The following is a 21,603-nucleotide window of genomic DNA, read 5'->3' as shown; positions in this document are numbered from 1 at the left end:
AATTAGGTTGAATTATATTAAAATTACAGGTAAAGTACAATTATAATGTTTTTTAAATAAAATATTATATTTTATCAGTCAATTTAAAAATTAAAGAAAATATCTATTCTTTTTATTATACCTGCTCTTTACAAAAATTTTAATTATTTTACACATCTATCATAAGATGAATACTTAATTGTTGTAAAATTTAATAAGATCAAACCACAAAATTTTCATATATATTAAATGAGTAAGAATAATAGATAAGAAAAGAAGTTAATTAATTAGAGAGCAGGAGAATCGAATTGGAAATTATATAATAATTTTTATATAAATTAAAACATTAAATAATTTCCTTAAAGCGTATGGAACGACCTTAAATGACAAATTAAAAAAAATGAAAGGAGTAAGTAATGCTAATATATGCATTTTAAGAAAATAACTAAACTTTATCAAATTTATTTTTTAAGTAATTTTATTAAAATATCTTTATTAAAAGTGTTGAAATAATTAGAGTAATTAATTGATAAAAATTATTTTAAGAGAAATAAGAGTTATTTATCTCATACTCCGCAAAAAAAAAATTTGGAGTATAAACAAGGAGTGTTCTCAGAGCTTCTTTCATCTTTCAAACTATATTAAGCTTTGATTAAGTAGCTAAAGCCTTCTTACCATATCCCTTTAGGCCTTTACCATTTTGATTTTGTTTTGTTTAAATGGCATTAGTTTTATTGTTGGGATTGTTCAAATAGGATGTTATGGATAGCATTTTATTTCACATTATCTAATATCCTTATACCTATTTTTTCTTTCCCTCTAATTTGACAATTAGGTGATGGAAACACATTTTCTTTCATTTCATCAGAAAAATATTCAAACAATAAAGATATAACTTTATGCCAAATATCCAAACATGGTCTATAATAAATATGAAACAATGATATCAAATACATAAGGTTGTGGATACAAACAATAAGAAATGATATTTAGTTATGCAATTAAATTTAAAGAACTCGTCTCATAATGAGAAAGGAACCATAATTGAACTGTCGAAAATTAAATAATGGGGTAAAATTTTGAAGTTATAGAACAAAATTATCGGCACATATATAATAAGTTCCCTAGCCCAAAAAAATTAAAATGTAACAAGTAAATGCAATTGAATATTAAGGCTTTTTCTAAAAGATGTTTCACAGCCGCAACAGTTTATCTATTCTCATTCCCTTCTTTAAGTTCGAAACTAATATAAACTCTAATTTGAGTCCGTAAATATTATGAGAAAGGTTATATCTATTTTGATCATTTCTGTTATGAAAGATATTAGTCCTTAATACTCAATTAAAAATATCCATTGCATACTAAAAGATATAATTATGTACGCTAAATTCTATTTATTTGAGTCCTCCCTGACCTGAATTTTAGATCTATCCTTAATTATTATGAGTTTAATTTTTGTATATCAATGTAAAAAGTTTTCCTGTGAACAAATTACAATACATCATAAATATAATTTTTATATTAATTATTGTAAAACGTTAACAATGTTTGCTAAAAGGACAATCTATAATTAGATGTAGCATAAAAAACATCTCCACTGCCAATGTACTTAAATTAAATTCTTTTTGTATTTCTAAATTGTTCCAAAACCACATTGAGGACTATGCATAAATTAAGCAATCACCCAGTGAATAAGATTAATTTGGCAAGCATATAATAACCTTCCCTCCCCCCCACCACCCCCACCCCAAAAAATAAAAAATCTAGCAGTATTTGAAAACGAAACTAAAGAATTTACATTTAACGAAGAAACAATAATTTACATTTGAATTGGATAAAAATCCAAAACACATCTAAGTTGATAAGAACACTAAATTTTCAGTAAGGGGTCTCAATTAAGCAACTTGGTTAATTGGTATGCACTAAACTCGGTTTAAGGCTCAACTTAATTCTGATAAACATAACTGGGAGGGGAGGGAGGATGGTACTGATAGTAATATCCTGGTGCTGATGTTGGATAGTCACAATATTGAGGTGGAAAAGGTTGATTTACATGATGTGGTGGGGAGGGAGAACTAGGCTCACTTAATGGAGAACTAGCTACATTAGTTTGCTGTTTATCTACTCTCACTTCAAGCAATTCCTCTTCTACCTCAAATGACCTGAAAATTGGATGCAAGTAAGCATCAGCCAAATAAGCTTCTATGTTGAGGTCAGGTTCTGTGCTTTTCTCCAATAAATCCTTCGACATTGCTTCCTGAATAGATGAAGAGAAATCAGTCTCAAATATGAGCAATCACATAACATGTAGCCACCTCCAAAGAAAAGGGAAAGAAGCTTTGAGAATTCTACATTATACCAAAGGTTTGGTACCCTTTCCCAGTTGGAAATTTGTAATATTACCTCAAGTGGGTACATCCTGAATGCCGGCTCGAATCGACGCTGGCAGTACTTGTGGAATGCAAATGTCAATATTGGTAACATGACAAGCAAAGGTGTAGAATTGGCTGCCTTTTTTGTGCTAAGCAGACCCAAGAGAAGAAGCTGGGATATTAGTAGGCTTGCTATAATGCGGCTGTGAACAAGTGGCCAAAATGCCGCAGCACTTTCATACTGTTGATTGTAGACATTTATTATCTGCATAATTCAACATCATATAAAATTATATTTAGCCTACACCATATGACCTCACCTTTTATAATTGCATTTTAAGAGAGAAATGTTGCAAGCTTGTGAGAAGTGAGGCATCATACAGATTATCATCTCACTTGGAGCATACATTGCTCTAGAAATTTGGTAAAGTTGATGTTATGAATTTTAATGGACATAACAGGTATCTCATTGTTATTAATTTGTGCTTTTTTTTTCTATGCTGATTTCTTGAAAGCCCTACTCATGACAAGTAGCTAATGTTATCTAGAGCATCTCGCTAGGTAGTACAAAACTTGGACGATTGTCAAGTATGTGCGAGCAGTTATGCATCATATACTGCAGTCCAGTAAATCCAAGTTAATTATCAGATGATAGATAATGCTTTGGTGCTTATTAGGCAATGTCTGACAATTCCCAAATCTTAGAAATCCTCAAGCCCTACTCAGCAAAATTGGTATGGTTTAAGTTCATACAAGAAGAGACACTACCTGATGGCGGTAAACCAAATATGCAAAGGCAAAGAAGACCAGTATGAAAGGAAGTAGGATTGGTGTCACCACAGCATACACAATTCCAAGAAGGAAGTATAGTTGAAGACTTGGAATAGTCTCTGGAAAGTCCACACTCCCAGGGTCCATGGCTTTTCCTCTATCTCTCTCAGTTTTAACTAAGAACATGTTCTTGAGATGATATATAACCAATGGCTTTAATCTGAGAATTTCACCAGCAATTCCAGCCCAGCCATCAACCATTATGTATGTCATAAAGAAGGTAGCCTTCATTGGAATGGAAACTCCAATTGTTCTAGGAATCCTATAATCAATAATATAATTTGCAAAGACTAGTCAGGTAGCAAGCATATGTATGAGATTAGTAACAGGAGAGAATGAAAAAATATCCGATGCAATGAAAAAGAGCAGGAAAAACTATCAAATACAGTGAAAACTTCAATCATGTTGCAAAAGGTTACTGCATTTATTGACATCAGATATACGAAATTGGAAGGAAGATACAAGAATAGGGCAAATCTGACAAATAATATACCAAACACATATCATGTATAGGATTGTTTCTCCAGATGCAATTAAATAGCTACTAGCTAGCCAGTCATTATTTTACTTCAGAACTTCTTAATTGAAGACTAGACTCCAGATCAAGTAACGAATGATACAAAATTTTTGGTTATTATATGGAGGTGGTCACCTCAAGTGGTTGAGTCACAATTGGTTGAATCAAATTTTAACAACGCCAGTGAATATTAAAATAACTTTATTTATACACTAGCGCCAAGTTCATAGTATATATCTGATGGTTAACACACAACATCTTGAGGGGTTCACTTCTCCATAGACTTAATCTTATATTTTGCATTTCCTACTCTTCATCATACTTGAGATTGCACATTTCTGCCTTTGTTTCCCATTTTCTTTAATTTTTTTATTTTATTTTTGGAGGTTTTATTATATATGGACTTCATTTAAACAATATTGATGGTCTTCTGGAGTTCAAACAGTCCAGGAAAAACAAACATGCCTAATGCCAACTGCGAAGTTGTAAAATCTAGTACAACCACTTGGAACATGGGCAATTATATATATTCAAGAGTAATAATTGTCTAGAACACATACTGTGTAGGTGACTGATGAAGGAAAGCATGCAGTTGCTCAAATGCAGTCCCAGTCACTATGCTTCCCAAGAAAACATTCACCAGCATAAAGTAATAATATTTTGCTGCTGTCTTTCGCTCAAGTGTTGACAGTGCAATATATCCCTCAATTTTTGACATGATCATCAGAACTGTGGGTAGAATATACAAAAATATTTTAAGAGCCAAACCAGGAAGGAAACCCTGTAGAAAGGACTTGATGAATTTCCTGTCAAAAGCCAAAAAGCCTTTATGAGGCTAACTATAAGAAAAATGCAGGCCATGAATCATGATCTAAAGTCTAAAATTAAGAAGCAAGTTATTTAGTAGTCAATTTGAAGGATGGGTACAGCAGAACTTTGTTAAGTCAATAAATTCATCCAATCCTAAACTGAGCCTCATCTAAACATTTCTATAATTGAATGCTAAAACCATCAGAACCTACAAGAGTATTAGGTGGCTTATGAAAGATAAAGGTGGCAAAATAAGATTTGGAACTATGATTGTGCATAGATAAAAGTTAGTAACAAATAGGTATTCTTATCATTTCATTTTCAAGTAGCAAATCTAGACCAGTAATGCATATAATATATTTTACAACTCAAAATTCATCAAAAGAGAATAAGAAAACACAGATATAAAATTTTTAAGAGAAAAAATGATTAAAATAGTGTATCAAAAAGATGGATCAAGTAATAAAACATACTAAGATAAAAGCAACTCGTTTAGTAATTGATAAAATAGTCAATTTCAATGCCTTCAAGACAAAAATACTGCATCATTACCAAGAGTCTTCAAAAGCTAAATTTAACAAGGATTGAGCATTATCCTACCCAAGAAGCAAAGACAGTGGAACGATGAAATTTAAGAATCATATACACCAACTTCTAGTCTATTTAACTTGTTTCTTATATATTCAAAAACATTTAAGTTCACTTACAATTCTATTACTGGTCCGAGGAAAGGGGCAACTCTTTCAAGACCCTCCAAATTCGCAAGGGATTGCACAAAAGCAATGGGAATCATGTAGAAGAATACCAAGGCAAACACTGACAATGATATTATAAGTTTTCGGATGCTTAAGGAAACAAATGGTATGGCCAAGTTCCGCCAATATACATCTCGAGGCTCTGGAGCCCAATCAGTTAGCCAGAGTGTAGGATTCTTGCTTTGTTGGGTTTGTGCACAAACCGATGCTCCCCAACGTGAATTGAATGAAAGAAAAGCAACTGGCAAAATAGATTTGGGATCTTTTATAATTCTTTGGCGCTCCAATGTCATCTGCATAAGAGATGCACCATAGCTATATTAAAGCACCTCAATCAAAATATATTAAGTGCATGTATTAGCACAAGGGCAAGGAAAATTACAAAATCTTAAAAACAGAAAAGGAAATAACTATAAAGATGTAACATGCACAAAAAAGAGAAATAAACATGACTTACCATTTTATCAAGCTCCTTAATAGATTGTTTGTAGTACTCAATAGCATCAACTTTTCCACCCCAAAGCCCTAAAAATCCTGTCTAAAGATGAGAAGAGATAACAACGTCAGATCCAGGATCCAAGATCATATTTTTGTTAAGTCATATATTGTACTGCTTGCTTTCCAAGCAATTAGATACCTTGACAGTTGGCCTTTTGTCAGGATGCCTATCAAACTTAAGCTGGTAATAGTCCAACCAATTTTGGAGTCTATCTCTTCTTTTTGCAAATTTAGAAAATTTGTTTGCATTATAAACAGCCTGAAAAATGAACGCATAATGATATGAATATGATGTAATGCAAAGAAATATTATGCTGGATTAAAATAAATCAGTATGAACACCACGTATAAATGTGATACTGTCATTCAAATTATAAATTTAGTTTATCTCTAATGAACTTCCCCAATGAAGAATATAATAAAAATTTTACCTGATGTCCAATATAATGATTTGGGTGGTTTGTTCGAAAGAAGCTATCAACAGTATCTGATACTGTGTGACCAGAAATGTGAGGAATATTCCGGACAACTACCTGCAACAAACATGTAAACCATGAAGATTTAAAGAGGTTCAAAGAAAATTAGAGCGGAAAATAAGCATTCATAGGAGTGACAATCCAAGCTAAAAAGTATTACAAAACCATTACATCTTACATCTCCATTGGAGTTTCATGACCACTTTATTCAACCACCAAGAAGTCAAGAACAGGGGGTCAAAGTTAGAATTTAACTAACTCAAAATTGACTCCCTTTAAAAAAGTAAGCCCTATAGAAACACAGCAAATAATAATAGCAGTATTCACGCAGTGAACTATAGAAGTACAGATTCAACTTTGGTTTTATCAAATACATTTTTCACCTAAAAGCCAGAAAGCATACACATGCAAATAAAGCCTTGCCAAAATACACATGCACATACACAAAAGATAGTAACATACAAACATCAATCGAGAGTGTGGTTATGAACTCCAACAAATGCTTACTTGCAAAAAGAAACCATTTTAAGTTTATTCTGGTCGATAAAAATGAATTAAAACTTATAAATAAAAATGAATTAAAACTTATAACTCACTGTAAATTGCTCCACACGCCTGCGTTGTGAGGCCAAGAAATGCAATCTCATTGTTGCTATGTTATCATATTCCTTGTAAAGCAGGAAACAAATCCATATTGTGAACAGGTATTCCAATGCTATGTGAACAAAAAATCTGAAATTTACAAACAGCTGTGTTAGACAACTATGAGAAGTGGTAACACAAACATATTATCATGAAAATGCAATGTTGATCATAATACACATCAAAATAAACATGAAGATTTAACCAAAACAAGAGAGAGGAAGAAGATCAGAAAATATGGTAGGAAGTAGATATAATAGACACCAGGGATTGGATATTAGTAACAGATATATAACTCTTTCTTAATAAAACCTAGTATCTTTGGCTCAGGTGCCATGACTCTGATTTACCAGATATTCCAAACATTTATTATATGTTTTTTTTTTTTTTCAGTTGTATACAATTAAACTTGAACTCTTCTAAGAAAAAAATTTAATACTAAGCAGTTAGATATGTCTTAAGCCTGTATTGAAACTGAGGTCATAGAAGTTCAGTATCACAAATTACTTGGGACAATATATTACAGGATACAATGTTTGATTGATATCCCATGTTTTCTCAGAGGTATATGTAAAAAGACTTTCTTAGATGTGTAATCATACAACATAAAGAAATTGCCAATTATATTCACCAACTTGTTTTGGGAGAATAAATAAAATTTCATTTTCACAAATCATGATACTTAGTCTGCTAGTTTACTGTCACCCTATTTAACATGAGACGATGTAAATTAAGCTTCAGATACATTTTTCCTAATAACATTCTAATCCATAAGTGACACGAGTAGTTCATACCAAGAGAAGGAAGTATCAACTTGGACCTCAAGCGAAGAATTACACCAAAAAGAACATTCAGAATTATATTTATTTATTTCATTTTTAAGGGTTAGAGGAAAACATAATCGTACCTTATAGATTTAGGTGGAACATTTGATATTGAGAGTTTATCAATATCACTCACTACCAATTCTCTTTTTAGGAAAAATAATGCCCCACTTGATACATTGACTGGAATAAGAATGAGAAGTGCCACAACTGAAACTGGAACAAAAATCTTTAAGCTGAAAATAAGAGATTAAAATTAGTCAGAACGCTCACAATCACAACACAGTAAAATTATTTCAATATTAACATTTTGAAAAACAAGACGCTTATTTCCCTTAATTTTCATGATCTCAAATGCATAAAATAGGCACAAACAGTCATGTCACGTGCAAGTTCATAGGATGGTATTAACTATGATACACAGAAAAAGTGCGGCATAACACGTAACACCAAAAAGTTCACACAGAACAAAAATAGAGGGAGCTTGAAGGAAACTGGAAAACGCAGCAACACGGACCACACCACACAAAGTTGAAACTTCCACGGAAGGGCTTTTAAAAAAGCTGCCATTACCAAAAGTAAAGTTGAAAACCACACGGCATAACTCTAGAATCTTTCTGACAATTAAATGCATACAAATAAAACCACCGAATGCTTAATATTTTGAGAAGTAGAACAATTTTCCAAACATGGTCGACACATAACAATGCATCGCATCCATCACACAACAGCAAGCTTTTTTTTTTTTTTCCTTTTATTTTCAAGTGACTAGGCAGTGTAACTAAAAATCAAATCTTTTCTGATAAAATACAATAAAAAGGAAAAAAAAATTCAAGCGTGGTTGCCGCATAACAATGCATCACATCAATCATACAACAAACAAACTCACAATTCCCAGAAGTAAGTAAATTAAATTTAAAAAAAAAAAGATCTAGAAATAAATCCTTTTCAGAACCAACTATGAGCTGAGTTGAAAATAGCATGCAGTTGTTAGAAACAAACAACAATAAAACATTACAAAGAAAGAACTTAGAGAAATTAAAGAAAAATTGAAACTTTGTGCGAAAAAAGAATGCCAGAGACTAGAAGAAGAGTACCCCAGAGTATAGATTCTAAGGAAAACAGCAGAGTCAAGGCCAGCATGGTTAATAATCTCAGTCTCACTCATTCTCAAAGCTTGTGGCATCCAATTCAGGAATGTTAGGTAAGTCCTGAAATTGAGGTTCACAAACTTTCCCACAAAATTCCTAGAGCTTCTTGGACTGCTTCTTCCACCACTGATATACCACTTGGGAAAGTAGACTCTATCATTGATGGGTTGGATTCTGAGCAGAGCAAAAGCCAGCAAAAAAGCAAAGGCTGAGAGTATGTTGATGGCTGCAGATACACCAATGTCTGCAAGGGTAGCCATTGCAGAAACCAGAAAGAGTAGAGAGAGAAAGTGTAGATACAGAGAGAGAGAAAGAAGATGGGGTGAGGAAGAAAATTAATAAGGGGTGGAATAGTGGAATGAGAAGGCAAAGAATAACTGATTCTCGGTAACTTCAATTCTTTAATGCAGGCAAAGAAAAAAAAGTTGGGTTCTTTGCTGTTGTTTGACTTTATTTAGCTTAAATTAATAAACTTCATTAAAATTTTGAGTTGGGTTTTGTTTGATTGTGATGAGTAAGAGGGCACTTAGCAAGTAGCATGCGGTAATAGAAAAGGATTTTGGGGATGGGAGAGAAAAGGTGATCTTGTTGGAGGTGGTGATTACAGTGTGGCATGTTCTGTTTTTTCTGTTCTTGTTACTCCACTGTTCACCTAGTACTTCTAGTTTTCTATCTCTTTAATTGTCTTGCTTTTGTTATTGTCTCTATGTTTATTCCTTACTGTGAAACTCATTAAATAATAAATTGAAAGGAATGAAAAGGGGTTTTCATTTAAAGAGACTAATCTTTTTACTTTTTTTCTTACTTTAATTCGCCTTTTCCACGCAGCGGGAAAAGTTTCCTGTAATGATGTGAATCGCTATGTTCGCGGCAATAAATCGGCTTACGTTATTCCTATTCTATTGTTTGAATAAATAATGTTTCTAAAACTATAATATATAATTCTTAAATGTTTAAGTATTTAGTTTACATTTTTCAAACTATTAATTAATTAATTAAATTATAATTGAAGTTTACTTTTATATTAATTATAATAAAAAATATTTTTATTAATATAACTATTCAAAATTAGATAATAATGTAAAAAGTATTTATACCATTAATGTCTTGAAATTAAAGCTTATATTTACTTAGGTATGATATATCTTAAGAATTTAATTTAAATGCATTTAGAGATGAACATTTTTTATACTATCACTTAATTATAAATTATTAATCAGTAAAAATCATTATATTTGTTTTAGTTAATATAAAAATTATATTAATAATATATTTCAATTAATTAATAAAAAAAAAATTTACACTCACAATACAATAAAATTAAACTTTTGTTTTAATAAAAATAAAAGTAACTTGATGCATATAATATTGTGAGAAATCAAAGAGGTTTTAAATGTAAAAATATTGAACCACGTACGACTTTATGAATTAACAGCGTATTATAATATCTATACATAAATAAGAGTTCAAAAAATATTTAAATTTGTTATGTAAAAATTATTTGCCCAACTTGAATTAAGAAAGTTCGAAAATAATATTTATACTATTATTAATGATATATTCTGGCATCATTTAATGAGTATAACAACATATAACATGTCAATTCTATAACATTATGAGTATATCAATGTTTTATAAATGACATTTAATATTATTATTCAACAATAAGTTCAACGTCAGTTAATGAGTTTAATATCACTCATTTTATTAAATAATATGATAAAATATTATAAATGACAATTTTTTAAAATTAATAATATGTTTAAATTCAATTTGTATTCAGTTATGTGAAATAATATTGAGTCTACGACGACAGATTTCATTTTATTTTTTAATATATATTAATTTTTATAATATATACTTTGTCAAGTTGTAGTTCGAAAGTAAACAATAAAATTATCATGAGAAATATTAATAATATATGATTTAATATATTGGTTCTGTTATATTTTTTTAGTTATTGAAAACAGTTATAAAAACATCATAAAAATATGTAATTTTTTTTTTAATTTAAAAAGTTTATTTTTTTATTCTAATAATTAATTTTCATACTTTTATACATTATTTAATAAATTTTATCTGATAACTAAATATATGTTAATGTGTTTCTATCACTCATTTAATAAAATATTACTAACTTTAATTGTAATTATAATAAATATTTATTAATATTTTGTTAGTCATAACTAAAAAATGTTTATTTTTCAATACATTAATCGTTAAAATTTAAAAAAAAATATTTATCAAATGATTTATATTAATAAAGTATTTATCCTTTAACCATAAAAAATAAATAGATTTATTCATTCAATACACAACATATCAATTTTATCATTCAGTATCGTGGGCATTCATGAAATAAAGTACAAATTTATAATTTTTTTTTTATAAATTAGGTATTTTTCTTATAAATACAAACAAAAGTAATATATATTTAAAAGGTTATATAATATTTTTATTTAAAAATAGATGATTAACATTATATTTTTATAAATGTCTATTGTCATACTAATACTAATATATTTTTATAATTGTAAAATGCATTACAATTGCTATAATTATAAAAAAAATATTAAAAAAACATTTTAAAAAAATTGATAATAAATACATAAGTATAATAATAGACACACTTTTTGCATTTTTAATAGTACATAATTCAACTGTATTTATACAATGACAGCATAAGTGTTAGAAATACATTTTTAAATATACCTTATCAATTTATTATTAACTATATTTTATTAAAAATTATAAAATTGAGTACAATCTACTTCATTTTTATAATTGTTAAAAAAATTAATTAATAACAAAAATTACATTTAAATGAACGTGATAAAAATTTGAGTTGTCAATATTTTTCTAAGAGCTTATTTTATCTTTGTATTTATCTTTTTGATGATTTTCTTGCATGTTTAAAAAAAAAAGTATTAAATAAAAAGTATATTTAATAATTTAAAAGTATAAAAGAAGAGTTGAAAAATGAAATTATTTAAGTACATTAATTATATAAATAATGAAACGGTGGTGTTTAAGAATACGGGGTAGTCACGACAGCGACAGCGACAGCGTGATTGGCGTTAGCAATTGGCAATTGGCAATTGGGTTTCATTGTTTGTAGGTAGCATTATCATTATTATTATTATAGTATTGGAAAAACTTTTAGGTTTGGAATACCCAACTTTGGAGTTGCTTTGCCCTTTTGATTTGGAGAATCTCCTAACACCCATGTCAAGAACAACACATCTTATTTTATAAATTACAATTTACAAACACCCTTTTGGAACTCTCCACCAGATAACATTATTATTTTTATTAATCATTCAAAATAATTTAAACACAACTCATTTATAGTATATTGTTTCAATTATTTTCTAAGTCAAAAGTTACATGGTGTCTTCACATGACCTTGGACTAATTTTTACCTCAAGTTTGTGGCTACAACTAATTAGAGAAAACTTCACACACCAAGTGTTTGAATTTTGTCATCTACAGAACCAACTTTAAGAACATTTTCTGGTCTCTTAATTTAGACTAAAAGAATCACATAACTCAATAATTAAAACATGGTGATGGCGTGTGTTTGAGGTGGAAGGAAAGGGATGGTAACCCACCCGTGACAGCATTGCCAAATGGGTCTCATTGTTTCTTTTTGGTTTATGCAGAATGCAGAATGCAGTATGCAGTATGCAGTATGCAGTATGCACTCACAAGTCAACTTTTCTAAACCAAAGCCAAACGACAACCTCAAACAAGGGGCCCTTTGCCTGTTTATTTTACTTTCCATTACATGCTTAAATAATTATAATTTATAAACATATAAATAGTATTAATATTCAATTGTTTTTTTATTATGTTTTATCATATTCATCATTTTATACTTAAATTTACAACATGTTTCAATTTATATTTAAATATTTATAAATATATTTATTTTAATACTATTAATTAGAATTTTTATATTAAATTGTTTTTTAACATGAACCTAATCACTCACTTGATGAAACTTTTATCAAACACAAGTTATCGGAGAGTGAAGTTACTTGATTTCAAATAATAAACTTAAAAAATACACTAGCAATTACCTTTTTCTGAATTTTTTAATTTACTATAAAAGGTAAAAGTTTAAAGAAGCTAAATAAAAAAATAAAATAACGTGATTGTTTTTCAAGTTGGGTCTGTAATTCACAAGTTAGGCATTAAAGTAAGAAATCATCTGAAAAAACAGATGAGTTTGTGGAAAGATTAGATGCTAATTAAGCTAAGATTAATTGAATTTGAAGAGTAATGTTGGATGAAAGAGTGGTAAATAAATAATATCACTTCACTTGTCATTGGAATCACAAACTAATTCATCTCTCTGCCACCTGCTTTAGTGCAGAAGTCACAGTTTGGATGACTTTCCATGATACATAAAGATAGGATTGAAACTTGATAAAATGAAATATTTAATCATTTTTAAAATTTGTTATTAATTTAATTTTTTTATAAATTTGTTATTACTTTATTATATTTTAAATTACATTAATTATAGATATATTTTTTATAATAATATTGTAAAATTATCAAATGTATTATTTTATTAAATTTAACATGTAATATTATTTAATTTTAATATATATGATATATGTGCGTGCGTACACATATACATTAAAATAAAAATAATATTAATTATTATTTTTAATAAATAATATTTTAATGTTTTATAAAAAATGTATTTAATTTTATTAATTTAGCTATTAATTATTATAGTATTACAATAAAGATTATAAGTACAAATTTATAAAAAAATGAAATAATATATTATTTATTAAAATATAATAAAGTGATAAAATATTAATTCCTGTGATTTTAAGTTAAATAATTAGATTAAAAAAATTTATTATTAATAAAATAATATTAAAAAATATTTTACTAAATTTAATATTTAGTGTTATTAATAACTTATCTAGTGGTTATAGTAAAGATAGATAGGATAGGACATGAAAACGTATCATATCTGTTATTAATCAAGTATTTATTAAACTATAAGAATATGATTAATTACACTGGTGTAATTATTATCTTTAAAATATTGTTTGAGTTAAAAGAGAGAAAAAATATAACAATTTTTTTAAAATATTTTTAATTTATTATATTTTCTTTTTTATTTACTTTTTCTTATTTCTCTATTTCTATATGATTTTTAAAATAATATTAAATTAGTTTTATATACTTTTAAAATAAAAAATTATATTAAATTATTATATATTTTTTATAAATTAAAAACAAATAATTTATACAGAATATAAAAATTTATATTTAAATTTAGTAAATATACATAAAAAATAAATTTATTATTTTCTGTATATTTATATCATATCATTATTTCTATTAAATATGCATCAAACACCTAAAATTTAATAATTAATTTAAATTTACTTTTAAAAGATAAAATATATATAAACAAGATATATAAATAAAAAATTAATTAATAATTTATCAATGCTTTTATTTTAACATTTAATATATATTTTTAAATATAAAAATATGAATTATGAAATTATGTATTTGTAAATAATTGATTTATTTAAAATTTGACGGGTATGATTAATATACGTGTATATTGTTAAAATGACAGCTTATTTAATTTGGTCTTTAAACATGCTTTTATTTTGACACAAAACAGCTATAATAAATGTAAGCAAGTTTTCCAGCTTCAAATTTTGTAAGACATAATAAGTACATGTCTGGAACAACAACTAATCTAAGGTCTTATTAAAAAAATTATGATACATGTTAGATTGATGAAAGATCACAGAAGTATGAGTAAAACTTGATTGGATATCATCATAATTGGCATAAAGCAATAATGTAAAATCCATTTGAAAAGTGTCAATACAGTGACTTGGACCCTTTTGCTTTTAGATGCCTATCATGATTTTGATGTAACCTATATTTTGGTTTTTCTTCTCATCTTTCCCCTCCCAATTGTATTTGGTACTGTTAGCAAATTGTGTGTATTCTGATCTCTCTTTTTGCCCTTTTTGGGTCTCTCTCTGGTCTCTCTTCAATGACTCAAAATGAGTCTCTTTAGATTAAAGTAAAAAATATGCTTGTGCAAATCCATCATTTTGAAACTTTTCATGGATTTTTTTTTTCTGAAAAATGTGATGAAGATTAAACGGCCCACGATTTGATGAGTGCATCAAATGTACCAAAACCCACAACACCCACCCCAAATCCCTGCCCCTTTCAAAGAAAAAAACAATAATCGGACCACCAGCCCATTCAAGAGTTTCTTTTTTGGTAGGCCTTCTTCTTCTTTCTATTATTTTATATGTATTTAAGGATATTCAATGCTGAAAAAAAAAGAGATAATAATAAGAGATATTAATAAACAATACATTTTTATTAAAAATAATACTATAAATGTATTAAATTTTGTGCCATCTTATAATTTTCAATATTTTTTCTTGTATCGTTTAGCATATATGAAAAAAATTATATTTATTTAGCAAACTCCCATTTTGTTAAATTATAAGTGTCACCTATGATTTTACAAAATATTTCCTTTAATTTATACGTTTACAAAATAATATTTATTTTACTCCATTTTAATTCAAACAACAATGATAAATTAAAGATTTTATAAAGAAAACTAATGATTGACACATATCTTTGAGGATTAAAATTGGGCCCTACTCTTTTTAAAATTTTAGGATGAACCATTAAACTTGATGTTGATGCTATTTTCTGCTTGAGGTATTCAACGAGGGAACATTTAGTCATGGTATATATAATTCTTTCTGGTCAGTAGCAAAGGAAGTTAACCTTATAAAGATCATCATTCCTTTTGATTTAAACCATACACTCACCAACAAATGGTATGAAAAAATATTCATGGTTAATGTATAGTTATGCCAGCATAGAGTAAGGATAACGCTAGAGAAGGTGATGCCAAATTGTTCAAATCTTGTATCAACATAACTGAATCTCGGCACTGCTTTTCCTTCTCTGTATTATGAGTAACAACAGCTCAGATAAATACATGCAAAGTGTTTTTCATCGTCTTGAAGAACAGCCTAAAAATAGACAAAATAGCATGAAAGACAGTGGAAATATGCAAAGCGTGAAAGAAGAAGAAAATGATATTGAGAATTCAATAGCTGCCTTGTCCATTGCGTATATATATGGCAGGTTCCTAAGCCTTTGCTGCTCCTACTGGAGTCTCAACCTTAGTGCTTATTATCTGCTCATATAGGTCTCTTATCTTCAAACCAACTATGGTTTGGAACAGACCTGTTCCATTGTTGCTACCTGGGAAATCAGCATGCTTCAACATTTGTTGAGTAACTTCTCCATAGAACTTGCTAGAGAGGTTGCTAAGGTGGCTTTCAACATATATTAGTTCATCTAATCTGTCAAATTGCCCATCCATTTCTACAACGGACACCTATTGCACAAAAAGAAAAAGAAAGTGAGCAAAAATAGACACATAAGTTACATGACTGTGTAAAGTAAGAGAAAAACCAATATATGAATACCTCATCATGCAAGAACATCTCAAGTAGGCGTTGAAAAGTTTCTAACTTGAATGAGCACGTTAGACCTTGAAAACTATACTGTTTTCCTTTGTTTTAAACTTTTCCAGAATCAGTGGACTATTGCAATTCTATTAGTAGTATCTATAATGAACCTAGTTCAAACTATAAAGTTAATTAAGAATTTAATTATATGACAGATTTGACCCACTTATAGTATATTAATTATTGAAGTGGCTGATAAATCATTCTCTTACTTTTTATGTCAACTGATAGGGTAGGCTAGTAATTAAATAGCCAACTACACTTTTATAAGTTTTTAATACTGTGAACAAGATACGACTTGTTAAATTTTCTATTTTTTTGGTCTAAATATGGATTAATTAACGCAAATATTATAGTGTAAACAAAAAAGGGAAAAAAGTTTTGGAGGGTAGGCATAAATTAAGAGGTACCTCGCTTCCAAAGTAAGTGTCTGGTCCATAGAAGAATTTGATGCCAGGATAAGAGCATGTAAGCTTCCTTCCGCAGGGTATCCAAGAAATGGTAGAGCCCTCATCAAACAAGTAAACTGGGCTAAAATGCTTAACCCCCTCTTTCTGTATTAATCTCACCCTTAAAATCTTACCTTCATTGTCATCTGGAATGAGTTGGGTTGGCAACACTTCTATTACTGCATCTGCATATTGCTTTTGTGGATCTGTAAAGAAGTTGATTCATACATAACCAGTTAACACTGATACAATTATTGAGCATAAAAAAAATGTTCAACTTGAAAGACTATAATTTGGGATGGGTTTTTATTCATGAGTTGGAATCTTAATTACCAATATAAGCGTCAAAATCAGGCTTTCTTGCTTCAATGCTAGCCTTGATGCTTTCAAGACTATGTCCACGTTCTGCCATGTCTCTCTAAAATATTTGTCAAATAATCGTTAGTTCATAGTAACGGAGAAGAATAGGAAAATTTTCAATTGTACTATGTATGTATTCACCTGAATTTTCCAAGCGAATTTCACCTCATTGCTAATGTCTAGGTAGATGCTAAAGTCCAAGAGTTCTCTAACCCGAGCATCAAACCTGCATGCCAGGGAAAGTCTCAAAATCACATAAGCTCATAGGAAGCAAAGACAATTAAGTGCCACAAGGTATTAGATTTTTCCCCCATTAATAGTTTACCAGTATTTATATTGTTTTGATCAATTTGATTTTCATTTTACTGAATTATGTAAAAATATTAATTAACAAGGTAAGTGGAATATAGATCCGTATCTGGGCACCAGAATTGATTGTAGTTACTAGATCCACTTTGGGTAGAATTAAACCAAAAAAAAAAATTATATCGCACATAATACCATGAATTATGTGCAAGACATTACAAAAGACTAAAAAATTGAGAAATATTTTACAAAAAAGGTTAATGAACTCAACTATATTTGCGGAGTTAGGAGCTAATTAAGAGTGAGTAGGTGACCAACACGTATTTATCATTTCTTTAGACATAAAAAGTTTCTTCCTTAAACTCTACGATTCATTGCAAAATCTAAATATTTTATAAGCCTAACATTTCGGAACTATGAAAATGTCGAAGCCCGGAATATTTCATGTCCCATGAATTGAACTACTAAAATATCTACGTTACTATACAGTAATATTGAACCGTGTATGCATGATGGCCCACCATATATGGAAAGGTTGGATGGAAAGTCGCTAGCAAATTCCTCAGCCATACAATCAAACAAAGATGGATAAGGTATCAGCTTAACGACCCGTGTCACATTTAATTATACTCTTCACAACCCCTTGATTGATAAAAGAAAGTTAGAGAATTTCAAACATCTGTAACATCCCCACCACCTGCTTCTGAAGATTCACTAAGCAATACACTCAACCAATCAAGTTTCAATTTCATACATACTAATAAAAAACAAGAAGAAACATTAGTGATGAAATAATCTTCTTATTTTTCCAACACCGTTCATAGACAATTGAACTTGTTTGAGGTTTCGAGTGAGCTAGAAAGGAGAGAGGGAGAGAGAAAGAAAAGATATACTTACATTGGATGCAAACCTTCAATGACTAAGATTTTAGGAGGTTTAATGAGTTCTGGTGGATCCAAGAGACCAGTGACATGGTTGTAAATGGGTTTTTCAACAGAAATTCCATCCTTAAGAGCTTTAACTTGTTCATACATGAGATCAAAATCGTTCGCTCTTGGATCAAGTGCAGTGACACCCTTCTCTTTTCTACCCGTTCTATCCAATGAATGGTAATCATCTAAGCATATCACTGTGGTGGTGTCACTGATGAGAGTGTTGGAATCAGGGTTGCCACCCTTTGGTGGTTCAGCTGCTCCTCCAAACACACTGGTCAACCTCCTCATGAAAGTACTTTTCCCACAACCTGAGTCAGCAGCTAGACCAATCACCACTGTCTGCGAGTCACCTGCTGCACATGTTATCACATAGGGGCTGCCAGTGTTGCTGCCTCTCTTGCTGTTCCTCCTACTTGTGGTGTAGAAAACTACTTGTTTTTGATGAAAACCCAATTGTGTTTTTGATGGGATTGAGATGGAGCAATTTGTGCTGAGAGACTGTGTTGAGTAGACAGTGCAAGCTGCCATTATTTCCTACTCACGTTCTCTCTCTCTCTCTCTCTCTCTCTCTCTCTCCCCTCTATCCACTTAATAGAATTTCTAGAGAAGAAGAGGTGTTAAGTTGGCTTGTGTTTTGAGGATTATGGAGGGGACATTCCAAGAAGAAGTTTGGAACACATATAAAATATGAGGTGGAATTAAAACCAAACCAAAGGCATTTCAGCAGGAAAAAAAAAGAGAGGAAACTAAGGTGTCTTCTTGTTTATGGGTTTCTGTGACTACCCCTGGTTTTGGACAAATTTGGAGGTAATTTTAATGCAAGAAAATCAGGAGTTTATTGAAATCAATCAGCATGAAAGGGGTATAGTTGTCCTTTTCGTATTTTCTTTTTTATCTCTCTTAAGAAAATATAAAAAGACAAAAGCAACAACAGATATTTCAAGTTATTAAAAAATGGGGAATTGATGAGGTTATGGCATAAGTGATAAAAACCAACATGAAAGGCTGCTTGTGCTGAGTGGTTAGTGCAGCTTGGATATTTGACATGCCACGTGGCAACAAGATGGTGGCTCTTTGAAGATGAGGGATTAGGGGTGTGGAGTGAAGTAGATTTCATTCAAGTGTATACCATCCAATTCAATCTTGGACTCTACCAATGTTTCTTTTGTGTGTGTGTGTGTGTAAATGTCCCATTTTTCCTTTCTTCTTTTAGATCAATACGTAATGCGTATGTGTGAACTATGAACTCTTGCCATAGGAACTTTGAAACCATACTTTGATCAAGGACCACATTTGTTCACTTCAAGAGTTTCAAGACAAGATGTGGAGGTTGGGTTGTGAAGTACAAAAGCATATGCCTCATAACCACAAACTTCATATTTTTATTGGCACTAAGAACCACATGATATAATATTGCTAACAGTGAAGTAGTAATATGGCTAATATTATGTGTGCTTCTCTGATGGTGCAAAAGGGACCTTGTTGCAATGGTCAGTGGCATGAGGTAAGTTAAAAAGAAAAGTAAATGCTATTACCAATCGCTTAATTCATTAAAAAAAAAGTGTAATTAAATATCTTAAAAAATGACCAGATTACTAAAACTCAAATTGAGACTTTATTAGAAAATTTACTGCCATCTTAAATTGTTTATTCAAAATTAATGATTTTTTTTAATATAGTGCTATTTTTCTTATTATGTTAGTCCTTTTATCATTCTAAGTAATCTTTAAGGACATATATTATTGAATATTATAATAAAAAATGTTGAATGTTCATCATGTAAAATATAAAGTTATATTGGTAATACGTTATTAACAAAATGTAAACCTACAATATGTTAAACATGCATAACTGCGAATTGAAAATTTTATTTTTTTAAAAAATATTTTAATGAATAGAAAACTTACAGTAGGAAAAATAGTTTATTCAGAGGAGCGAGAGAATTTTCAAAAGGATATACTTTAGAATGAGTTTCACAAAGGATAAATTATTTTCAAAAGTGAGCGAGCAAATAAAATCTTTAATTAACCGTTATTGCATTTGAGACTTCGGAAAATTGTTTATTATTATATTTTATTGTGAAGACCAAGACAATACACTTCATAAGATTTTATTTCGATAGCCTGATAAATATTATGAAGAGCTTCGTTGATCAATATCGTGAGTTTTTTTTTAATTATTCTAGAAAATTTCAAAGTTAATGTTTAATATAAAAAAATGGTGAAGTCAACTATGCAAAAACTTAGAATATGTAAACAAAAATAATAACGGTGAGATTTTTTTCCCAATAAATTTGGATCAACGTCCTCCATTAATGTTGTAGTAAATTATCCTAATTGAATTACAAATATGTGATTTATTTCTTCTTTAGATCTCCATCACTTATGGCCTTTTTAACATAAATAAATTCATATCGTATTCTCGAAATATATATGCATAGTAAAAAGTAATCTATGATTTATGTCTCAAATCAAAACCAGCGAAACATTAATTGGGATATATATTTAAATTCAATTTTGTTGGATTTATATTTTTCCTGTATCCTAATTATTTTAAAATTAATGAATTCTATATTTGTCTCTTCAATTAACTAAAACATGCAGGTACTATATAAAGCACCTATCTATCTGACCATGGTCAAATAGCTACATGCTACTATGATATATAAGTTTAAATGTGTCCAATAAGTTTGCAGAAGTGTTAACTATTTGGTAATTTATTCTGCAACCATTTATAAGAATTGATTGTTCCATCATAGTTGGAGTATATTATGCATACTCTTCTAATCAGTTCATCTTCAGCATAAGGTTTATGAAGTTGTTTCAGTTCGGCCAGTTAGTTCTGGCAATTTTCCAATCAAACCAAATATACCTTTGACTTTCGAAACTTACATAAGAGATTGTAGTCACTGCATGAACCCGCAAAGCGCACTGCCATGGTCCTTTTACAACATTCCGAAGCCAATTTAGCTTTACCCAAAATAAATATAATTATTTATATTGAACAATTGGGCTATTTGTTTGGTATGTGTATTGGTACCTAACTAAAATTTTAAAGTAAGTGTTCAATTTTAACTTTTGGGTTGTTTAATTAAAATACAAGGTTTAAAATGAGTCAACTTCTAAAAGTAGAT

The 21,603-nt window shown here is 29.5% G+C and overlaps 2 protein-coding genes across 7 annotated transcripts; both read right to left on the bottom strand.

Moving 5' to 3' along the window:
- Positions 1-1,755: 1,755 nt before the first annotated feature.
- Positions 1,756-9,561, bottom strand: LOC113868906 (CSC1-like protein At1g32090). 5 transcript variants are annotated; one of them, XM_027504893.1, is made up of 11 exons: positions 8,802-9,561; positions 7,788-7,940; positions 6,835-6,970; positions 6,194-6,295; positions 5,902-6,021; positions 5,722-5,802; positions 5,217-5,557; positions 4,260-4,505; positions 3,120-3,444; positions 2,383-2,616; positions 1,756-2,236 (listed from the first exon to the last, which is right to left on the bottom strand). In XM_027504893.1, the coding sequence occupies exons 1-11, from the start codon at positions 9,113-9,115 to the stop codon at positions 1,925-1,927; spliced, it is 2,364 nt and encodes a 787-aa protein (XP_027360694.1). In that variant the 5' UTR covers positions 9,116-9,561; the 3' UTR covers positions 1,756-1,924. The 5 variants fall into 5 exon arrangements, with proteins under 5 accessions (XP_027360694.1, XP_027360696.1, XP_027360695.1 ...); XM_027504895.1 differs by having other exon boundaries at positions 1,869-2,236; positions 5,713-5,802; positions 6,194-6,291; positions 6,831-6,970; positions 8,802-9,286; XM_027504894.1 differs by having other exon boundaries at positions 1,869-2,236; positions 6,194-6,291; positions 6,831-6,970; positions 8,802-9,286.
- A 6,051-nt stretch (positions 9,562-15,612) lies between these two features.
- LOC113869881 (phosphoribulokinase, chloroplastic) lies at positions 15,613-19,478 on the bottom strand. Of its 2 annotated transcripts, XM_027506386.1 has the most exons (6): positions 18,433-19,268; positions 17,371-17,455; positions 17,203-17,287; positions 16,831-17,075; positions 16,005-16,287; positions 15,613-15,848 (listed from the first exon to the last, which is right to left on the bottom strand). In XM_027506386.1, exons 1-5 carry the CDS (start codon positions 18,996-18,998, stop codon positions 16,036-16,038), a joined length of 1,233 nt encoding a protein of 410 aa, XP_027362187.1. In that variant the 5' UTR covers positions 18,999-19,268; the 3' UTR covers positions 15,613-15,848; positions 16,005-16,035. The 2 variants fall into 2 exon arrangements, with proteins under 2 accessions (XP_027362187.1, XP_027362186.1); XM_027506385.1 differs by having other exon boundaries at positions 15,806-16,287; positions 18,433-19,478.
- Positions 19,479-21,603: the final 2,125 nt, after the last annotated feature.

This window comes from Abrus precatorius, unplaced genomic scaffold (genome assembly GCF_003935025.1).
Source record: "Abrus precatorius isolate BTA unplaced genomic scaffold, Abrus_2018 Scaffold6, whole genome shotgun sequence".
NCBI classification, from domain to species: Eukaryota; Viridiplantae; Streptophyta; class Magnoliopsida; order Fabales; family Fabaceae; genus Abrus; species Abrus precatorius.
This window is presented reverse-complemented; position numbering and strand designations above follow the sequence as displayed.

Bases quoted from the DNA above. Each gene is read 5' to 3' on its own strand.
- LOC113868906 (XM_027504895.1), bottom strand. From the start codon at position 9,115: ATGGCTACCCTTGCAGACATTGGTGTATCTGCAGCCATCAACATACTC. The intron at 5,803-5,901 runs GTATCTAATTGC...TCTCATCTTTAG, and splicing joins ACAAAAGGCCAACTGTCAAG to ACAGGATTTTTAGGGCTTTG. The intron at 2,237-2,382 runs GTAATATTACAA...TCATCTATTCAG, and splicing joins TCAGGATGTACCCACTTGAG to GAAGCAATGTCGAAGGATTT.
- LOC113869881 (XM_027506385.1), bottom strand. From the start codon at position 18,998: ATGGCAGCTTGCACTGTCTACTCAACACAGTCTCTCAGCACAAATTGC. The intron at 17,456-18,432 runs GTAAGTATATCT...CCTGGCATGCAG, and splicing joins ATTGAAGGTTTGCATCCAAT to GTTTGATGCTCGGGTTAGAG. The intron at 17,288-17,370 runs GTGAATACATAC...CAAATATTTTAG, and splicing joins AATTCGCTTGGAAAATTCAG to AGAGACATGGCAGAACGTGG.